Consider the following 20273-nt stretch of genomic DNA (forward strand, 5'->3'; position numbering starts at 1 on the left):
AGAGAGAGTTTTGCGATATTCCTGCAAAAGATGGTTATCTTTGCAGGGGTCTTGGTCTGATTTCAGCGTGCAAAATTTCCAGCTGCTTTTCCTCATAATACACACAGAGGCCGGTAGCAATCAGACCCTTAACCCACATTGTATGTATATTCCAAGAGGAAACCGAAATTTATTAGTCCCGTCAAAGCAATTATTCCCAGGGTGTTTGAGATGGGATGACAATGATGTTCCTTTGTCTTTACTAAAGATGATAATCAGTTTTTAGATGTTTGCCTGATGAACCTTGTGTGGAAATGCAGGGCGGGGTTCCATTGTCCCCTACAGCCATTCCCATCAGTGGCTAACGGCACATTCTCCACCATCCTTGGGGTTTGTGTCCATTTTAAAACCTAAACCGGTGGTCCTGTTCAGTCCAATATTTCCGTGTTAACGTCCATGGATATTTCTTCATTATTGTGGCACGTCCCTTCCTCATAGAATAAAATGAGATTCATTCTCATTTCAATTCAGCAGGGAGAAAAAAACAATCACCCACACAACCCAACACACACACACACACCAACACACACACCCCAGCACACACACAAACACAAAGCAACACACACACAACACACCAACAAACACACACACTAACACACACACACAAACACCAACACACACACCCCAACACACACACACCCCAACACACACACACACCCCAACACACACACCCCAATACACACACACCCCAACACACACACACACCCCCCAACACACACCCCAACACACCCACACACCAACATACACACACCCCAACACACACACCCCAACACACACACACACCAACACACACCAACACACACACACACCAACACACACACACACCAACACACACACACACCAACACACACACACCAACACACACACACCAACACACCCCAACACACACACACACCAACACATACCCCAACACACATACACCCCGACACACACACACCAACACACACACACCCACCAACAAACACCCACGCACACACCAACACACATACACACACCAACACACACACACCAACACACACACACCAACACACACACACCAACACACACACACACCAACACACACACACCAACACACACACCAACACACACACACCAACACACACACCAACACACACACACCAACACACACACACCAACACGCACACATTAGGGCAGCACGGTAGCATGGTGGTTAGCATCAATGCTTCACAGCTCCAGGGTCCCAGGTTCAATTCCCGGCTGGGTCACTGTCTGTGCGGAGTCTGCACGTCCTCCCCGTGTGTGCGTGGGTTTCCTCCGGGTGCTCCGGTTTCCTCCCACAGTCCAAAGATGTGCGTGTTAGGTTGATTGGCCAGGCTAAATTGCCCTCAGTGTCCTAAAAAAATAATGTTAATGGGGGTTGTTGGGTTACTGGTATAGGGTGGATACGTGGGCGTGAGTAGGGTGATCATTGCTCGGCACAACATTGGGGGCCGAAGGGCCTGTTCTGTGCTGTACTGTTCTAATACTGTTCTAATTCAACACACACCAACACACGCACACACCAACACACACACCAACACACACACACACACCAACACACGCACACACCAACACACGCACACACCAACACACACACACCAACACACACACACACCTCTTAGTAATGGTCAAACTTATCGCTTTCCAGTCCTAAATGGCCTTCTTTAAGTTCTGGCCAGGGTGCCTGCAATCACGCTCAATTTCCTATGAATGTGGGTGATTTTAGTTGATAACGGTTGGAGGAATAAGCTCCAATGCAACAGCCCAACATTTGGGGTTTTGAACCTTTCCACAAAATACAAGGTTTTGGACCAAGTGCTGGAAAATGGGATTGGAATAGATAGGTGCTTGATGGGAATTGATAGGTGCTTGATGGGAATTGATAGGTGCTTGATGGGAATTGATAGGTGCTTGATGGCCAGCACAGATACGATCGGCTGAAGGGCCTCACTTTGTGCTGCAAAACTCTAGATTCAATAACCAATAAAAGTTAATGGATTGTGGTTGTGATAGATTGTGCTCTCCTGTACCTACTCTGGACAAATATCTCAGCGTAACTGTAGTAACAACGCAATGTTTTCCTTCTCTATTATGGAGTACTGGTCCTGCTATTCGCTGAGATTTTAGAGGAGTAATCAATTAGTTTTCCTATTCCAGATTTGTCCTCCTGGAGCAGAACAACTCCCACGCCGATGTCATTTGCAGTTTTTTGAAAGCTGTCTGACATTTCTCAGGCCATTCTCCCTTTGTTTTTATGTAGTAAGTCTGTCAGCTGATCGGATACTGGATACTGTGCTGACGTTCAGACAAACTGCCAGTTGAGCCCACCCATCTCTACGAATCTCATGATTGCCTGTCTTGTGGTGGCAATGCGGCCCTGAGCTGCCAGCTGTCCCAGATGAATGACTTTGCTTTCAGCAAACCCATTCTTTACGAGATTGACCACTCGGTGACCGTACTCTCTGTAAACGGGCTTCCAGTTATTGTACATTGATTTTCCAGGTGTTGTTGTACATCAGGAGGCTGTCTAGGTACACTGAGCAATTGGAGAAGCCTGCCACTGCCTGGTTCATCAGCCTTTGGAAGGTAGCCGGGACATTTTGGCATCAAAGGATATAACCAGACAGTGGGATAACCCATCTGAAGTCACAAAGAAGAGATTTCCTTCATGCTGGCCTTCAAGGGAATCTATCAGTAATCCTTGAGTAGATCTACCTTTGTGATATAGGCAGCTTTACCGACTCTCTCTATGCTGTCTTCCAGCCAGTGTAACAGGTAGGAATCAGTTCAGCAGTCAATGCGGAACCTTGTGGAACCGTTCATCTTGGGCTTGAGCAGAACTGGGGAGCTCCAGCTACTGTTGATAGGCTTGACGAGTTAGTGCAACAGCATGTAGTTAATCTCCTCCAGGACCTTGGCCAACTTAGCAGGGCCGAGATGCTAGGGATGCCTTATGGGAGGAGTTTCTCCCACATCCACATCATCTTAGGGGCTGTTTAGCTCACAGGGCTAATCGCTGGCTTTGAAAGCAGACCAAGGCAGGCCAGCAGCACGGTTCGATTCCCGTAACAGCCTCCCCGAACAGGCGCCGGAATGTGGCGACTAGGGGCTTTTCACAGTAACTTCATTGAAGCCTACTCGTGACAATAAGCGATTTTCATTTTCATCTATGATGTGGAGATGCTGGCGTTGGACTGGGGTGGGCAGAGTAAGAAGTCTTACAACACCAGGTTAAATTCCGACAGCTTTCAGAGCACTGCTCCTTCATCAGGTGGGTGAAGAGGTGGATCCCACAACCATTATATAGACAAAGTCAATCATGCAAGATGATACTTGGAATGCGAGTCTTCACAGGTAATTAAGTCTTTACAGGTCCAGACAGAGCTACTGGAGAGAGGGAACAAAATATCTGGATAAAAGCAAATTACTGCGGATGCTGGAATCTGAAACCAAAGAGAACATGCTGGAAAATCTCAGCAGGTCGGCAGCATCTGTAGGGAGAGAAAAGAGCTAACGTTTCAAGTCCAGATGACTTTTTGTGAAAGCTTTGGCAAAGGGTCATCTCCACTGGAAATGTTAGCTCTTTTCTCTCCCTACAGATGCTCACAGACCTGCTGAGATTTTCCAGCATTTTCTCTTTGGGAAGAAATATCTAATGTTGGAAAGATTTGAAAGCAATCGGAATAAAGTCAGCTGTTCCTCCCAAAATCCATGCTGCACTGACCACAATGTGTCTCGAATTACTCATATTCTGTATCCAAAATGTTCTGAAAGAAATATACCTTGAATATTGCTGAAAAGGAGGGAAACATGTTGCTGAAACCTTTCGCCTTGACACTCAGGAGGACAAATACATGAATACCAAATTTCAAACTATCACAGCAATTTATACAACAGGAAAAAAAGAGTGCTGACTGATTGGCAAGTTAATGCATTTTGGCCAAGGTGTTGCCAAAATTCTCTATTGCTTTCTCAAATCAGAATCGACTTGCCAATCAATCAAGCAATAGTATTTAAAACAAAGCAGAGTTGTCTGAGGACAAGGGGAAAGCTCAAACAAACCAGTTGAAATAGCTTTTTGAAAACATCTAGCCAGAGTCTGCAGGGGTTCTAATCTGTGCCATTGGGATATGGGATGGACTGAGAGTTGTCTGTTTTTTCTTTCTTGTTGTTTAATTGGGAATAGAGATAGTAATTAAGGGGACTGTATTTACTGTTTCTATGGGGGTTGGTTTAGCTCAGTTGGCTGTGATGCAGAGCAAGGTCAACAGCCTGGGTTCAATTCCGGCTGAGGTTATTCATGAGGCCCTGTCTTCTCAACCTTGCCCCTTTCCTGAGGTGTGGTGATCCTCAGGTTAAATCACCAACAGTCAGCTCTGCTCGTCAAAAGGGAAAGCAGCCTCTTGTCATCTGGGACTATGGTGACTTTACTTTTATTTACTGTATTTAATATTATTTAAGGGGTAATTGTAAGCTGTTTTCTGGTGTGATGTTAAAAAGTTTAATATTGTGTGAATAATAAAAGGTTTTTTGAAAAACACCAAATCCCTTTTTCTTCATCCAATCACTCCTAGAGCGAATCATTCATTTTGCACGCTAAAAAAAATAAACTAAAATGTTGGGTTTTCAGCCCAGTATCCTAGCCACGGTTAGGGTCTGGTCTGGAATCGTAATACTTTGCATTTAAAGTCATCAATACTATCGGTTCCCAACCTCCCTGAGGTTCCATCGGTGGACACATAAGAACATAAAGAACTACGAGCAGGAGTAGGCCATCTGGCCCTGCTCCACCATTCAATGAGATCATGGCTGATCTTTTTTGGACTCAACTCCACTTTCCGGCCTGAACACCATAACCCTTAATCACTTTATTCTTCAAAAAACTATCTATCTTTACCTTAAAAACATTTAATGAAGGAGCCTCTACTGCTTCACTGGGCAAGGAATTCAATAGATTCACAATACTTTGGGTGAAGATGTTCCTCCTAAACTCAGTCCTAAATCTACTTCCCCTTATTTTGAGGCTATGCCCCCTAGTTCTGCTTTCACCCCGCCAGCGGAAACAACCTGCCCGCATCTATCCTCTATCTATTCCCTTCATAATTTTATATGTTTCTATAAGATCCCACCCCACCCCCACATCCTTCTAAATTCCAACGAGTTCAGTCCCAGTCTACTCAGCCTCTCCTCGTAATCCAGCCCCTTCAGCTCTGGGATTAACCTAGTGAATCTCCTCTGCACACCCTCCAGCGTCAGTACGTCCTTTCTCAGGTAAGGAGACCAATACTGAACACAATACTCCAGGTGTGGCCTCACTAACACCTTATACAATTGCAGCATAACCTCCCTAGTCTTTAACACCATCCCTCTAGCAATGAAGGACAAAATTCCATTTGCCTTCTGAATCACCTGTTGCACCTGTAAACCAACTTTTTGCGACTCATGCTCTAGCACACCCGGGTCTCTGCACAGCGGCATGGTTTAATATTTTATCATTTAAATAATAATCCCTTTTGCTATTATTCCTACCAAAATGGATAACCTCACAATTGTCAACATTGTATTCCATCTGCCAGACCCTAGCCCATTCACTTAACCTATCCAAATCCCTCTGCAGACTTCCGGTATCCTCTGCACTTTTTGCTTTACCACTCATCTTAGTGTCGTCTGCAAACTTGGACACATTGCCCTTGGTCCCCAACTCCAAATCATCTATGTAAATTGTGAACAATTGTGGGCCCAACACTGAACCCTGAGGGACACCACTAGCTACTGATTGCCAACCAGAGAAACACCCATTAATCCCCACTCTTTGCTTTCTATTAATTAACCAATCCTCTATCCATGCTACTACTTTACCCTTAATGCCATTCACGTTTATCTTATGCAGCAATCTTTTGTGTGGCACCTTGTCAAAAGCTTTCTGGAAATCCAGATATACCACACCCATTGGCTCCCCATTATCAATCACACTGGTAATGTCCTCAAAAAATTCCACTAAATTAGTTAGGCCTGACCTGCCCTTTATGAACCCATACTGCGTCTGCCCAATGGGAGAATTTCCATTCAGATGCCTCGCTATTTCTTCCTTGATGATAGATTCCAGCATCTTCCCTACTACCGAAGTTAAGCTAACTGGCCTATAATTACCCGCTTTCTGCCTGCCTCCTTTTTTAAGCAGTGGTGTCACATTTGCGAATTTCCAATCCGCAGGGACCAGCCCAGAGTCTAGTGAATTTTGGTAAATTACCACTAATGCATTTGCAATTTCCCTAACCATGTCTTTTAGCACTCTGGGATGCATTCCATCAAGTCCAGGAGACTTGTCTAACTTTTGCCCCATTAGCTTGCCCATCACCACTTCCTTAGTGATAACAATCATCTCAAGGTCCTCACCTGTCATAGCCTCATTTCCATCAGTCACTGGCATGTTATTTGTGTCTTCTACTGTGAAGACCGACCCAAAAAACCTGTTCAGTTCCTCAGCCATTTCCTCATCTCCAATTATTAAATCTCCCTTCTCATCCTCTAAAGGACCAATATTTACCTTAGCCACTCTTTTTTGTTTTATATATTTATAGAAACTGTTACTGTCTGTTTTTATATTCTGAGCAAGTTTACTCTCATAATCTATCTTATTCTTCTTTATCGCTTTTTTAGTAGCTTTCTGTTGCCCCCTAAAGATTTCCCAGTCCTCTAATCTGCCAGCAATCTTTGCCACTTTGTATACTTGCCACATACTCACTGAATAAATAGATTGATTGATTTGGATGCCTGAGCTCAATCCAACTGGACAATTCATTAGCCTATCTCTTTCTTTCAGCCATGAAATCTACGCCCAGAGATGAGGGAGCAGCTGATGACCAACTATAGCCTCACAGAAACCATCAGATCTTTCAACAGGCGGTGAATTCTGGGTCCCAGGACGGCCATCAGGAGCTGAGATTGGTGCTGAGTTTCTGGTAGGATTAGGAAGTTGTTGAGATTCTGTCACTTACCCTGACCCCTGGGATCTCGCAACACATCACCTTCTCTGCTATGAGAGGGTCACAGAAAAGAATCATCTGTTGCAGGTCAACCTGTGCCAAGACAAGGGACAATAAAATTAGAAAAGGTCTGCTGAGGCTTGGCGTTGTCCAGTCAGTGTAGTAACCCTTGAGCAAGAGGACTATGGGAAAAGACCAAAATTTCAGTGTGGTCTCCCCTTCGGTCTTACAACATTTCCAATTGTCCTCACCGTGAGATGGTAATTAATGTTGGTATAAGCTCTAGTTGGGAGTGAGGTGTTGGCAGGGGCACCAGAAGTGCCGCATCGCACAAGTCCTCGTTTCTATTGCTCCAGTCTCGATGATGGAGGTTGGCGACCTCTTTGACCGTGAAAGCAATCACCAAAATGCATGATCATGCATCCATGTCCTTGTTCCATTACAATACACATCACCTTTCTCAGAGGTCACTGGACACCAAACGGATGCCTCCGTGAGTCGGGGTACATGGAGTCAATGTGTCGCCTCCTCGTTCCCTGCTTCCTGGTTAAAGGAACTGAGGCCAATTGTAGGGGCTGGTTACTATCAGAACAGGAAGAATTTTGTTCCCCATTATCAATATTTGCTTGTGGAAATCATCGATTTGAAGATTCCTCTGCAAAGTCATGTCTACATCCAATAGTCCTTCAGCAAGCGTGAAGAGGCAAATTCCAACAATCAAGAGAACTCTCTCAACTCATTGAGGTCTGAGGACAAGAGCTAAGATTGTTCCAACAAGGATTCCTTGTGTTGAAGCCATTCTTCTCTCTCCTCCTGAGACTGCGGTGGGTTCAAGATGCACTCAGGTTCTGAGGAGTGGCTGCCACTCAGCAGCCTTCCTAGTGTTCATGGGTATAACCTTTACAACGGAGTTGAAATTTATCAAATTAGTTATTCCAACTCTCCGGTGTAACTTTGGTGACTGCATGAAGCAAATAAGATTAAGGATTCATCTAGATCGCAGTGTTTCAGATCAGTACTGGGACCTCTGCTCTTTGTAATATATATAAATGACTTGGAAGAAAACATAGCAGGTCTGATTAGCAAATTTGCCAATGATACTAAGATTGCAAGAGTTGCGGATAGTAATGAAGATTGTCGTAGAATACAACAGGAAGGGTGGCACATGGCACAGTGGTTAGCACTGCTGCCTACGGTGCCAAGGACCCGGGTTCAAATCCCGGCCCTGGGTCAGTGTCCGTATGGAGTTTGCACATTCTCCCCGTGTCTGCGTGGGTTTCACCACCACAACCCAAAGTTGTGCAGGCTAGGTGGATTGGCCACTCTAAATTGCCCCGTAATTGGAAAATAAATTATTGGGTACTCTAAATTTATTTTAAAAAGAGCACACAAGGATATAGATAGGCTGCAACATTAGGCAGAAAAACGGCAGATGGAATTTAACACGGACAAATGCGAGGTGATGCATTTTGGTAGATCCAATTAAGATGGGAGCTATAAAATAAATGGCAGAACCATCAGGACCATAGAGACACAGAGAGATCTGGGCGTGCAGGTGCACAGATCCTTAAAAATGGCAGCACAGGTGGGAATGGTGGTAAAGAAAGTATATCGCATGCTTGCCTTCATAGGACGGGGTAGCGAGTATTAAAGCTCAAAAATTATGTTTAAGTTACATAGAACGTTGGCTAGGCCACATTTGGAATACGGTATCCAATTCTGGTCACCGCACTACCAGAAGGATGTGGAGGCTTTGGGGAGAGTACAGAAAAGGTTAACCAGGATGTTGCCTGGTACGGAGGGTATTAGTTATGATGAGAGATTGAATAAACTGGGATTGTTCGCCCTAGAGAGACAGAGACTGAGGGGGTGACCTGATAGAAGTTTACAAAATTATTAGGGGTATAGATGGGGTGAACAGTTGGAGGCTTTTTCCCAGGGTGGAAATGACAATTACAAGGGGGCACAAGTTCAGGGTGAGGGGGAGGAAGGTTCAGTGGAGATGTGTGGGATTGTTAGATTTATGTTAGGTTAGACAATTAAAAGGGCGGTACGGTGGCTCAGTGGTTAGCACTGCTGCCTATGGGGTCGAGGGCCCGGGTTCCATCCTGGCCCCGGGTCAGACTGTGTGGAGTTTGCACTTTATTCCCATGATTGTGTGGGTTTAACCCCACAACGCAGAAGATGTGCAGGCTAGATAGATTGGCCACGCTAAATTGCCCCTTAATTGGAAAAAATAATTGGGTACTCTAAATTTATTTCAAAGGAAAAAAAAGCGTAAGACAATCAACGATTATGGAACCAAGGTGGGGTGGACTGGAATTGAGGTACACGACAGCTGTGATTGAACTGAACGGTAAAACAGGTTTGAAGGGCTGAATGGCCTTCTTCTGTTCTTACATTCTTTTTGGCTCCCACTGCTTAGCTCACCCAAGCTGACCAGCTGCTTTCCCCATTCTTGGATTTCCTATTAGAAGTGAGGCAGTGTTCCCATTTCCATCCGGTCATTCCAGAGCCAATATCAGAGAATAATACGCAACTGAGGGAACGGCATCTTCCGCCATTATCACCATGGTTTTGGTGGACCCCCAAGATGACTGCTTTCCCTCACCCCAGCCCAGTGTTCAGTGTTGCCATGGGATTCTCAGTGGACGCGGCATACATTGTGAGTTGTGGTAAGATGTTGGCACAAACCTCAACTGGCTTGTTATCCTTGACCAGCCTGCCCATGACAGCCTGACCCTTGATGTCAATATCAGCTCTCTCTTCCACTGATTTGATCTCGATTAACTGGCAGTCGATGTACAGGGAGGCCACATTCGCCTGCACACTGATCGCCAGCTTGTGCCACCGAAGATCAAACAGGGCAGCCACCCTCTCACTGCTGAACACCCAGCGCACGTAGTCTTGGATACGACCTTTGGCCTTGTACTCCACTGTTTTGTCACTTCCATCGATGCGGATCGAAAACTGAATAAAACAGAGAAAGAAAATCAAACAAGAAGATCCCAAACAGCACCTGCAGTAAAATAAAGGACATGAGGGTGGATTTGCCATTTTAGCTTGGCTCTGGTCAGATGGAGCACGTGCATCCTGTGACTATTTCTACAGGAGATTGAAGCAAAGAGGTCACCAAAGGCAGCTGTCAAATTATTTTTCAGAGATTCACTGGGGCTAGGTCACTGTCGCCCTGAGACCCACAACCTCCCCATACTAAGCTCACCCCACATAGCTCACCCGCCTCGTGGGTCGTCACCCAGGCCACTATCTACAGATTTCAATCCCGGATAACTGGAGCAGGTCCCTGTTTCGCCTCCAGCAGCTTGCCTACTGAAGTGGAATAAGGCCAACAATGCCAAAATTGCAGGGGGCCTTTTCACAATCAGAATGGGCAGCTGACCAAATGTCACAATTCACCCCAGCCTGTTTAGTGAACTTAACAACAGCCGATGGTAAATGCTGTGTATCCACATGAAATTCCCACTCTCAGTGTTGATACAGGACTGAAATAGCTGAACTGTGCTATCTTTACATTACCTGAGACCGGCCCTGCTGGTCGCTGATTTTTAGCATGTACCAATTCTCCTTCAGTTTCTTCTTTTTCAACAGCAGTGTTGCGAGAAAGGTGAAGTCCTGTGGCAGGCCACGAGGGAAGACCAGTCTGAAATATTGGAAAGGCGGGCACCTCATTGAGTCATCAACGACAAAAAGCAAGTCTCGTTCACCAACATTCCTGTCCTCCACTGACCAACATTAGCTCTTAGTCTGACGACTCCTTCATTATAAAAGTCTCAATCTGTGTGGCAAACCCCCCCCCCCCCCCCCCCCCCGCCCCCATGGCCTCACCCCTCACTATCTCTGTAACCTCTCTAATTCTGGCCTCTTGGTGGATCCTCCTTTTCCCTCACTCCACTATTGGTGGCAGTGCCTTTAGCTACTCAAGTCCTAAGCTCTGGAATTCTCTCCCTAAACATCTCCACCCGCCCACTTCTCCCTCATCCTTTAAGGTGCTGCTTGAAACCTACCCTTTTGAACCAGCCTTTAGTCATCAGTCCATGAATAGCAGCTTTTTTGTCTCAGTCAATTTTCATTAGTCTGCTCTCTTATGAAACTCCTTGCGATGTTCAATAGCAACTCGCACAGACAGTATTCAATCTCCAGTCCAATGTGTGTTTACAAACTCCAGTTCAGTACACATCCGATCTCCAGTCGGGTGGGTGAATTCAATCTCCACCCAGTGTGTGTATTCAATCTCCAATCCAGTGTGTGTATTCAATCTCCACCCAGTGTGTGTATTCAATCTCCAATCCAGTGTGTGTATTCAATCTCCAATCCAGTGTGTGTATTTAATCTCCAGTCCAGTGTGTGTATTCAATCTCCAATCCAGTGGGTGTATACAATCTCCAATCCAGTGTGTGTATTCAATCTCCACCCAGTGTGTGTATTCAATCTCCAATCCAGTGTGCGTATTCAATCTCCAATCCAGTGGGTGTATTCAATCTCCAATCCAGTGTGTGTATTCAATCTCCAATCCAGTGTGTGTATTCAATCTCCAGTCCAGTGTGTGTATTCAATCTCCAATCCAGTGTGTGTATTCAATCTCCAATCCAGTGTGTGTATTCAATCTCCAATTCAGTGTGTGTATTCAATCTCCAGTCCAGTGTGTGTATCAATCTCCAGTCCAGTGCGTGTATTCAATCTCCAATCCAGTGTGTGTATTTAATCTCCACTCCAGTGTGTGTATTCAATCTCCAGTCCAGTGTGTGTATTAAATCTCCAATCTAGTGTATGTATTAAATCTCCAGTCATGTGAGAGTACCTTTAAGAAATGGGTGTTTTTGTACAATAACTGTAGTAGGTGTACTTTTAAGAAATGGGTGTTTATTACTGTAGTGATGTCAGAGAGTGGGTGGAGCTGGGCTGTCTGTCAGCTTTTTACTTTCGCTTTAGGCTTTTTGCTGCAGGGTGGGTTTGGTTTCATTTTAGTTTTGGAGAAGCTGCAATCACAGCAGGATGTGTGTGAACCTCTGCAGGCCTATGAATGTCCATTTGCTGATTTCAACGTGGTAACGGTTCTCAGTAGTGAAGTTAAGCCGGATGTCTTTCTGAAAAAAGATGTTTTTAAGACTTATGGATGTAAAAAGGAAAGCTGAAAGGATTGCTTAGTGTTGTATTCTTTGGGGGTTTTATTTCAATTAATGGTTACTAAGATGTTCAATGTATGTTTTTAAAGGTTAACTTGAGTTCATAGAATAAACATTGTTTTGCTATAACAAATACTTCTCCATTTTCTGCTGTACCACACTTGTAGAGTGGGCCGTGTGCTCCCCATACCACAATCTAGTAATAGTTGTGGGTCACGTGATCTCCATGGGCAGGATTCTCCGAACCCCCGCCGGCGTCAATCCCGCCCCCGCCGTCTCCCGAAGTCTCCGGCACCAGAGATTCGGCCGGGGCGGGAATCGCACCGGCGCCTATTGGCGCCCCCCCCCCCCCCGCCTCCCCCGCCTCCCCCCCCCCCCCCCCCCGGCGATTCTCCGGCCCGTGATGGGCCGAAGTCCCGCCGCTGTCATGCCGGTCCCACCACTGTGAATCAAACCACCTACCTTACCGGCGGGACCAGGCGGCGCGGGCGGCCTCCGAGGCGATTTAGCCCCTGGGGGCATCCCCACGGTGGCCTGCCCCGCGATCGGGGCCCACCAATCGGAGGGCGGGCCTGTGCCGTGGGGGCACTCTTTTCCTTCCACCTTCTCCATAGTCTTCACGATGGCGGAGGCGGAAGTGACCGCCTCCCCTGCGCATGCGCGGGGATGACATCAGCAGCCGCTGACGCTCCGGCGCATGCCGGACTTCCGCCGGCCGACGAAGTCCCTTCGGCCCCGGCTGGCGTGGCGCAAAAGGCCGTTCCCGCTGGCTGGCGGGGCGCCAACCACTCCGGCGTGGGCCTAGCCCCTCAAGGTTAGGGCTTGGCCCCTAAAAGTGTGGAGACTTCCGCACCTTTGGGGCAGCCCGACACCTGAGTGGTTCACGCCACTCCATCCCGCCGGGACCCTCCGCCCCGCCGGGTGGGGGAGAATCCTGCCCCATGATACACTTTGGGGTTCTCTAAAGCCTGGCCCATAACATTCCAGTCCAGTGTGTGTATCAATCTCCAGTCCAGTGGGTATATTCAATCTCCAATCAAGTGTGTGTACTCAATCTTCAGTCCAGTGTGTGTATTCAATCTCCAGTACAGTGTGTGTATTCAATCTCCAGTACAGTGTGTGTATTCAATCTCCAATCAAGTGTGTGTACTCAATCTTCAGTCCAGTGTGTGTATTCAATCTCCAGTACAGTGTGTGTATTCAATCTCCAGTACAGTGTGTGTATTCAATCTCCAGTACAGTGTGTGTATTCAATCTCCAATCCAGTGGGTATATTCAATCTCCAGTCCAGTGTGTGCATCAATCTCCAGTCCAGTGTGAATATTCAATTCACAGTCCAGTGAGTGTATTCAATCTCCAGTACAGTGTGTGTACTAAATCTCCAGTCCAGTGTGTGTATACAATCTCCAGTCCAGTGTGTGTACTAAATCTCCAGTCCAGTGTGTGTATACAATCTCCAGTCCAGTGTGTGTACTAAATCTCCGGTCCAGTGTCTGTATTAAATCTCCAGGCCAGTGTCTGTATTAAATCTCCAGGCCACTGTGTGTATTCAGTCTCCAATCCAGTGTGTGTATTCAATCTCCAATCCAGTGTGTGTATTCAATCTCCAATCCAGTGTGTGTATTCAATCTCCTATCGTGTGAGAGTACCTTTAAGGAATGGGTGTTTATTATTGCAGTGATGTCAGACAGTGGGTGGAGCTGGGCTGTCTGTCAGCTTTTTACTTTCGCTTTAGGCTTTATGCTGCAGGGTGGGTTTGGTTTCATTTCAGTTTTAGAGAAGCTGCAATCACAGCAGGATGTGTGTGAATCTCTGCAAGCTTCTGAATGTCCATTTGCTGATTTCAACGTGGTAACTGTTCTCAGTAGTGAAGTTAAGTTGGATATCTTTCTGCAAAAAGGTGTTTTTAAGTCTTATGGATGTTAAAAGGAAAGCTTAAGGGATTGCTTAGTGTTGTATTCTTTGGAGGATTAATTTCAATTAATGGTTGCTAAGATGTTCACTGTATATTTTAAAAAGGTTAACTTGAGTTCATAGAATAAACATTGTTTTGATTTTTAAAATACTATTCCATTGCTGCGGTACCACACCTGTAGAGTGGGCCGTATGCTCCCCATACCACAATCTAGTAATAGTTGTAGGTCAGGTGAACTCCATGATACACTTTGGGGTTCTCTAAAACCATGGCCCATAACGCTCCAGTCCTGTGTGTGTATTCAATCTTCAGTCCGGTGTGAATATTCAATTCACAGTCCAGTGTGTGCATCAATCTCCGTCCAGTGTGTGTATCAATCTCCGTCCAGTGTGTGTATCAATCTCCATCCAGTGTGCGTATCAATCTCCGTCCAGTGTGTGTATCAATCTCCGTCCAGTTTGTGTATCAATCTCCCGTCCAGTGTGTGTATCAATCTCCGTCCAGTTTGTGTATCAATCTCCGTCCAGTGTGTGTATCAATCTCCATCCAGTGTGCGTATCAATCTCCGTCCAGTTTGTGTATCAATCTCCCGTCCAGTGGGTGCATCAATCTCCGTCCAGTGTGTGTATCAATCTCCAGTCCAGTGGGTGTATTCAATCCACATTCCAGTGTGTGTATCAATCTCCAGTCCAGTGGGTGTATTCAATCTACATTCCAGTGTATGTATTCAATCTATAGTCCAGTGTATATTCAGTTCACAGTCCAGTGGGTGAATTCAATCTCCATCCAGTGTGTGAATTCAATCTCCATCCAGTGTATGTATTCAATCTCCAGTTCAGTGACTTAGACTTAGACCATACAATGCAGAAGGAGGCCACTCGGCCCATCAAGTCCGCACCGACCCATTTAAGCCCTCACTTGCAGCCCATCCCCACAACCCAACCCCTACCACCCCTTTTGGTCACTAAGGGCAATGTATCATGGCCAATCCACCTAACCTGCACATCTTTGGACTGTGGGGGGAACACCCGGCAGAAACCCATGCAGGCACAGGGAGAATGTGCAGACTCCACACAGATATTGACCCAGCGGGGAATCGAACATGGGGCCCTGGTGCTGTGAAGCCACAGTGCTACCCCCTTGTGCTACAGTGTGTGTATTCAATCTCCATCCAGTGGGTGTATTCAATCTCCAGTCCAGTGGGAGTATTCAATCTCCATCCAGTGGGTGTATTCAATCTCCAGTCCAATGTGTGTATTAAATCTCCAGGCCAGTGTGTGTATTCAATCTCCATCCAGTGGGTGTATTCAATCTCCAGTCCAGTGTGTGTATTAAATCTCCAGGCGAGTGTGTGTATTAAATCTCCAAACCAGTGTGTGTACTAAATCTCCAGTTCAGTGTGTGTATTAAATCTCCAATCCAGTATGTGTATTAAATCTCCAATCCAGTGTGTGTACTAAATCTCCAATCCAGTGTGTGTATTAAATCTCCAATCCAGTGTTTGTTCTAAATCTCCAATCCAGTGTGTGTACTAAATCTCCAATCCAGTGTGTGTATTAAATCTCCAGGCCAGTGTGTGTATTAAATCTCCAGGCCAGTGTGTGTATTAAATCTCCAGTCCAGTGTGTTTATTAAATCTTTAGTCCAGTGTGTGTATTAAATCTCCAATCCAGTGTGTGTATTAAATCTCCAGACCAGTGTGTGTATTAAATCTCCAGTCCAGTGTGTTTATTAAATCTCTAGTCCAGTGTGTGTATTAAATCTCCAATCCAGTGTGTGTATTAAATCTCCAGGCCAGTGTGTGTATTAAATCTCCAATCCAATGTGTGTATTTAATCCCCAGGCTAGTGTGTGTTATAAATGTCCAATCCAGTGTGTGAATTAAATCTCCAATCCAGTGTGTATATTAAATCTCCAGGCCAGTGTGTGTATTAAATCTCCAGGCCAGTGTGTGTATTAAATCTCCAGGCCAGTGTGTGTACTAAATCTCCAATCCAGTGTGTGTATTAAATCTCCAATCCAGTGTGTGTTCTAAATCTCCAATCCAGTGTGTGTACTAAATCTCCAATCCAGTGTGTGTACTAAATCTCCAATCCAGTGTGTGTATTAAATCTCCAGTCCAGTGTGTGTATTAAATCTCCAATCCAGTGTGTGTACTGGATCTCCAATCCAATGTGTGTATTAAATCTCCAGGCCAGTGTGTGTATTAAATCTCCAGGCCAGTGTGTTTTGGACCTCCAATCCAGTGAGTGTATTCAATCTCCATCCAGTGTGTGTATTAAATCTCCAAACAAGTGTGTGTATTAAATCTCCAGGCCAACGTGTATATTAAATCTCCAGGCCAGTGTGTGTATATAATCTCCAGGCCAGTGTCTGTATTAAATCTCCATGCCAGTGTCTGTATTAAATCTCCAGGCCAGTGTGTGTATTAAATCTCCAGTCCAGTGTATGTATTAAATCTCCAAACAGGGGCTGGTTTAGCTCACTGGGCTAAATCGCTGGCTTATAAAGAATAAAAAAGCAGGCCAGCAGCACAGTTCAATTCCCATACCAGCCTCCCCAAACAGGCGCCGGAATGTGGCGACTCGGGGCTTTTCACAGTAACTTCATTGAAGCCTACTCGTGACAATAAGCGATTTTCATTTCATTTTCAAGTGTGTGTATTAAATCTCCAATCCAGTGGGTGTATTAAATCTCCAATCCAGTGTGTGTATTAAATCTCCAGGCCAGTGTCTGTATTAAATCTCCAGGCCAGTGTCTGTATTAAATCTCCAGTCCAGTGTGTGTATTAAATCTCCAGTCCAGTGTGTGTATTAAATCTCCAGGCCAGTGTGTGTATTAAATCTCTAGGCCAGTGTGTGTATTAAATCTCCAATCCAGTGTGTGTATTAAATCTCCAGGCCAGTGTGTGTATGAAATCTCCAGGCCAGTGTGTGTATTGGATCTCCAATCCAGTTTGGAATTCATTGGACCCAGGACAACAGGCAAAGTTCTGGGCAGACCACAAATCTGCAGTTGCAGCTTCTCCAGCTCAGCACTGATCTGGTTTTAGAATTCCAGGTCAGGTGTGATGTATCACCCTTCAAATGGCTGCAAGTTCAGTTCAGCTTGGGGATCCCAAAATCATGTTGAACAACTGCATAGTGAGGAGGAGTGGGCCCCGAGGAGAAGAATGAGAGTCTTAGGGAATGCCAAAAACCTCCCACTCCCAGGTAGGCAGGAGATTACTTTGCAGTATGGGTGAAATTTAACAAAGTTCATACATAGCACCAGTTCACCCTTTGCTGACTGTCAGTCAGTGCTGCTGCCCCACACAGTCAGTGCACTGAATTGGCGACCTTGAGGGGTGTGTGTGGGGGTGGGGGGGGGGGGGGGGGGGGGGGGGGGGAAGAGCGTGACTGAACATTTGGGAGGAGCTGGAGCACAGACTCTGCACATCGGCAGTAATGCTGATTCAGTGTCTGAGTCCTTCACAGCTCCCCGAAGTCTGTGAACCTCCAATCACAGGCGATACACACTGTTGCACAGCATTTATATTAGAGATTAGCCATTCAAGGATGATGTCAGAAACAGTTCTTCAGATAAGGTCAATGAAATCAGGAACCCAAAAAGAATTTGAGGCCGGAGGGCTGGGGTCAGAAAATTTCCAAACTGAGAATAATAGAGTTTTGTTTGGGAAGGTGATAAAAAGGTTATGGGACCAAGGTGGGTACACAGGGTTAAGACACAACCCTGAGTTGAATGACTGGTCCAATCAACCACAGCGTTTAATCACAAGTCTTGATATTACAGGTACACTGATAAAGCAAGTAGTAAAGTCGCCATAGCCCCAGATGACCAGAGGGTGCTTTGATCGGGGGAGCTGACTGATGGTGGTTTACCCTGAGGGGCACCAAACCTCAGGCGAGAGGTAAGGTTGAGAAGGCGAACCTTCATGAATAATCTCAGCTGGTACAGGAACTGAACCCACGCTGATGGCCTCGCTCTGCATCACAAACCAGCTATCGAGCCAACTGAGCTAAACTGGCTCTCTGGTTACACCCCAGATAACAGCAGCATTAAATGATGGACATCAAATGCTGACATATCAGATATTCAGCTGCTGACAGGCTGTTTATTGTTTATTATTCTAACACATGGTATTTTCACTTTGAGCATGCCAGTATCTGAATGGAGTTGTTCTGTCTGTCTATGTTGACTCAAGACAAGATATCTATGATCTATGTGAAAAGCAAATGCCCAATTTGCATACCAGATTCCTGATGTAATACCAACGATCCACAAACTAGCCAAACAAATATTCCAATTGATATTTACAGAGGCAGGTCCTTGCATTGTAGCCACCAGAGGCTGTATTTCACTGCATTACAACATACAATGGAAATTTCACCTCTGGATTGCACATTGACTCAGGCTTGACAGCGAGACCACTGAGACCATCGTAACTGAGCCAGGCCCCTGTGAATTCATACCCCAGTGAGAGTCAGTACCATCAGAAACCGACACCCAGTGAGTGACAACACCTTCAGGAACTGTCCCCTAGTGAGAGTCAGCACCTTCAGAAACCGACACCCAGTGAGTGTCAACACCTTCAGGAACTGTCCCCCAGTGAGAGTCAGTACCATCAGAAACCGACACCCAGTGAGTGTCAACACCTTCAGGCACTGTCCCTCAGTGAGAGTCAGCACCTTCAGGAACTGTCCCCTAGTGAGAGTCAGCACCTTCAGGAACTGTCCCCTAGTGAGAATCAACACCTTCAGGAACTGTCCCCTAGTGAGAGTCAGCACCTTCAGGAACTGTCCCCCAGTGAGAGTCAGCACCTTCAGGAACTGTCCCCCAGTGAGAATCAACACCTTCAGGAACTGTCCCACAGTGAGAATCAGCACCTTCAGGAACTGTCCCCCAGTGAGAGTCAGCACCTTCAGGAACTGTCCCCCAGTGAAAGTCAGAACCTTCAGGAACTGTCCCCCAGTGAGAGTCAGCACCTTCAGGAACTGTCCCCCAGTGAGAGTCAGCACCTTCAGGAACTGTCCCCCAGTGAAAGTCAGAACCTTCAGGAACTGTCCCCCAGTGAGAGTCAGCACCTTCAGGAACTGTCCCCCAGTGAGAATCAACACCTTCAGGAACTGTCCCACAGTGAGAATCAGCACCTTCAGGAACTGTCCCCCAGTGAGAGTCAGCACCTTCAGGAACTGACCCCCAGTGAGAGTCAGCACCTTCAGGAACTGACCCCCAGTGACTTTTAAAACTTTTAACAACACATGATTAATGAATACTTGCTGACAGCGCCAGTTCTCCAGTCGTGGGTTTTATGAGTCAGTGATTGCATATTCTGTGTGTTGCTGTCCAAGGACAGGAGTTGTGGGCGGTGGTACATTTCTTGCAGATTTAGAATGCAAAGAGCAGAAGGAAATCCAACAGCTGTTTGAAGGCAGAACGTGTGGACGTCAGAATTAGGCAGGGAGGTTGTTTCTGTGCTGTGATGGATGAGCGTACTTGTTGTGAAAGCCAGCGTTATTCCTGCGCATTTCCCTGATTGCTCATAAGCTTTTGGAGTTGTTAAGAGAGAAAGGAAAGAAAGAACCTGCATTTATGTGGCACCTGTCACAACCTCAAGTAAGCTTTAATGCTTTGCAGCCAATGAAGTTTTTTGAATTTCAGTCACTGTTGTAATGTAGGAAACACAGCAGCCAATTTGCACCAGCGGACAGGATTCTGCATTTGGGAGACTATGAGCGCAATTCTTTGGCCTCGTTACACTCTCACTCAAGCAAAACGAGGCCGGTGAATAGCGGGAGTGGCCGAAAACAGGAACCAGGCCAGCCGACAAACAGTTTGCAATGAAACCGGCCCCTCCCACAGGTGAAATGGGCTCTCGCCGGAGTGTGGTGAGAAACCAATTATCACCACTTAATCCCTATTTCCATACAATTAATAAGAGCGATCCCATATTCAATGGCCTCCCATCATCCAGTGGCCTCCCCAGCAAGTGGTCACGCTGGCTCTGATTAGTATTTCTTTTGAAAAGCGGGAACCTGTTAGAAAGGCGTCTGTGTGGAGCAGAGAAGGCGAGTAGCCATCTTTGCTCACAGGAAAAGAGCCCACGGGCTCTGGGCTTACTGCCCCAGTGCTCGACAGGGGATGGGAACCCTTGGTTGGGGTGAGTGGGGGAGATAGGAGACAGCCCCG

At 46.1% G+C, this 20273-nt stretch overlaps 1 protein-coding gene across 5 annotated transcripts in view; it reads right to left on the reverse strand.

The window, feature by feature from the left end:
- col16a1 (collagen, type XVI, alpha 1) overlaps window positions 1–20273 on the reverse strand; it is a 476156-nt gene that overhangs the window by 330710 nt on the left and 125173 nt on the right. For all 5 annotated transcript variants that reach the window (XM_038801937.1, XM_038801918.1, XM_038801946.1 and 2 more), the window contains exons 5-7: window positions 10563–10686; window positions 9720–9995; window positions 7038–7118 (exon numbers count right to left, since the gene is read on the reverse strand). In XM_038801937.1, the coding sequence (XP_038657865.1) occupies window positions 7038–7118; window positions 9720–9995; window positions 10563–10686 (481 nt within the window). The remainder of the gene's footprint in view (window positions 1–7037; window positions 7119–9719; window positions 9996–10562; window positions 10687–20273) is intronic.

This window comes from Scyliorhinus canicula, chromosome 1 (genome assembly GCF_902713615.1).
Source record: "Scyliorhinus canicula chromosome 1, sScyCan1.1, whole genome shotgun sequence".
Classification (NCBI taxonomy): Eukaryota; Metazoa; Chordata; class Chondrichthyes; order Carcharhiniformes; family Scyliorhinidae; genus Scyliorhinus; species Scyliorhinus canicula.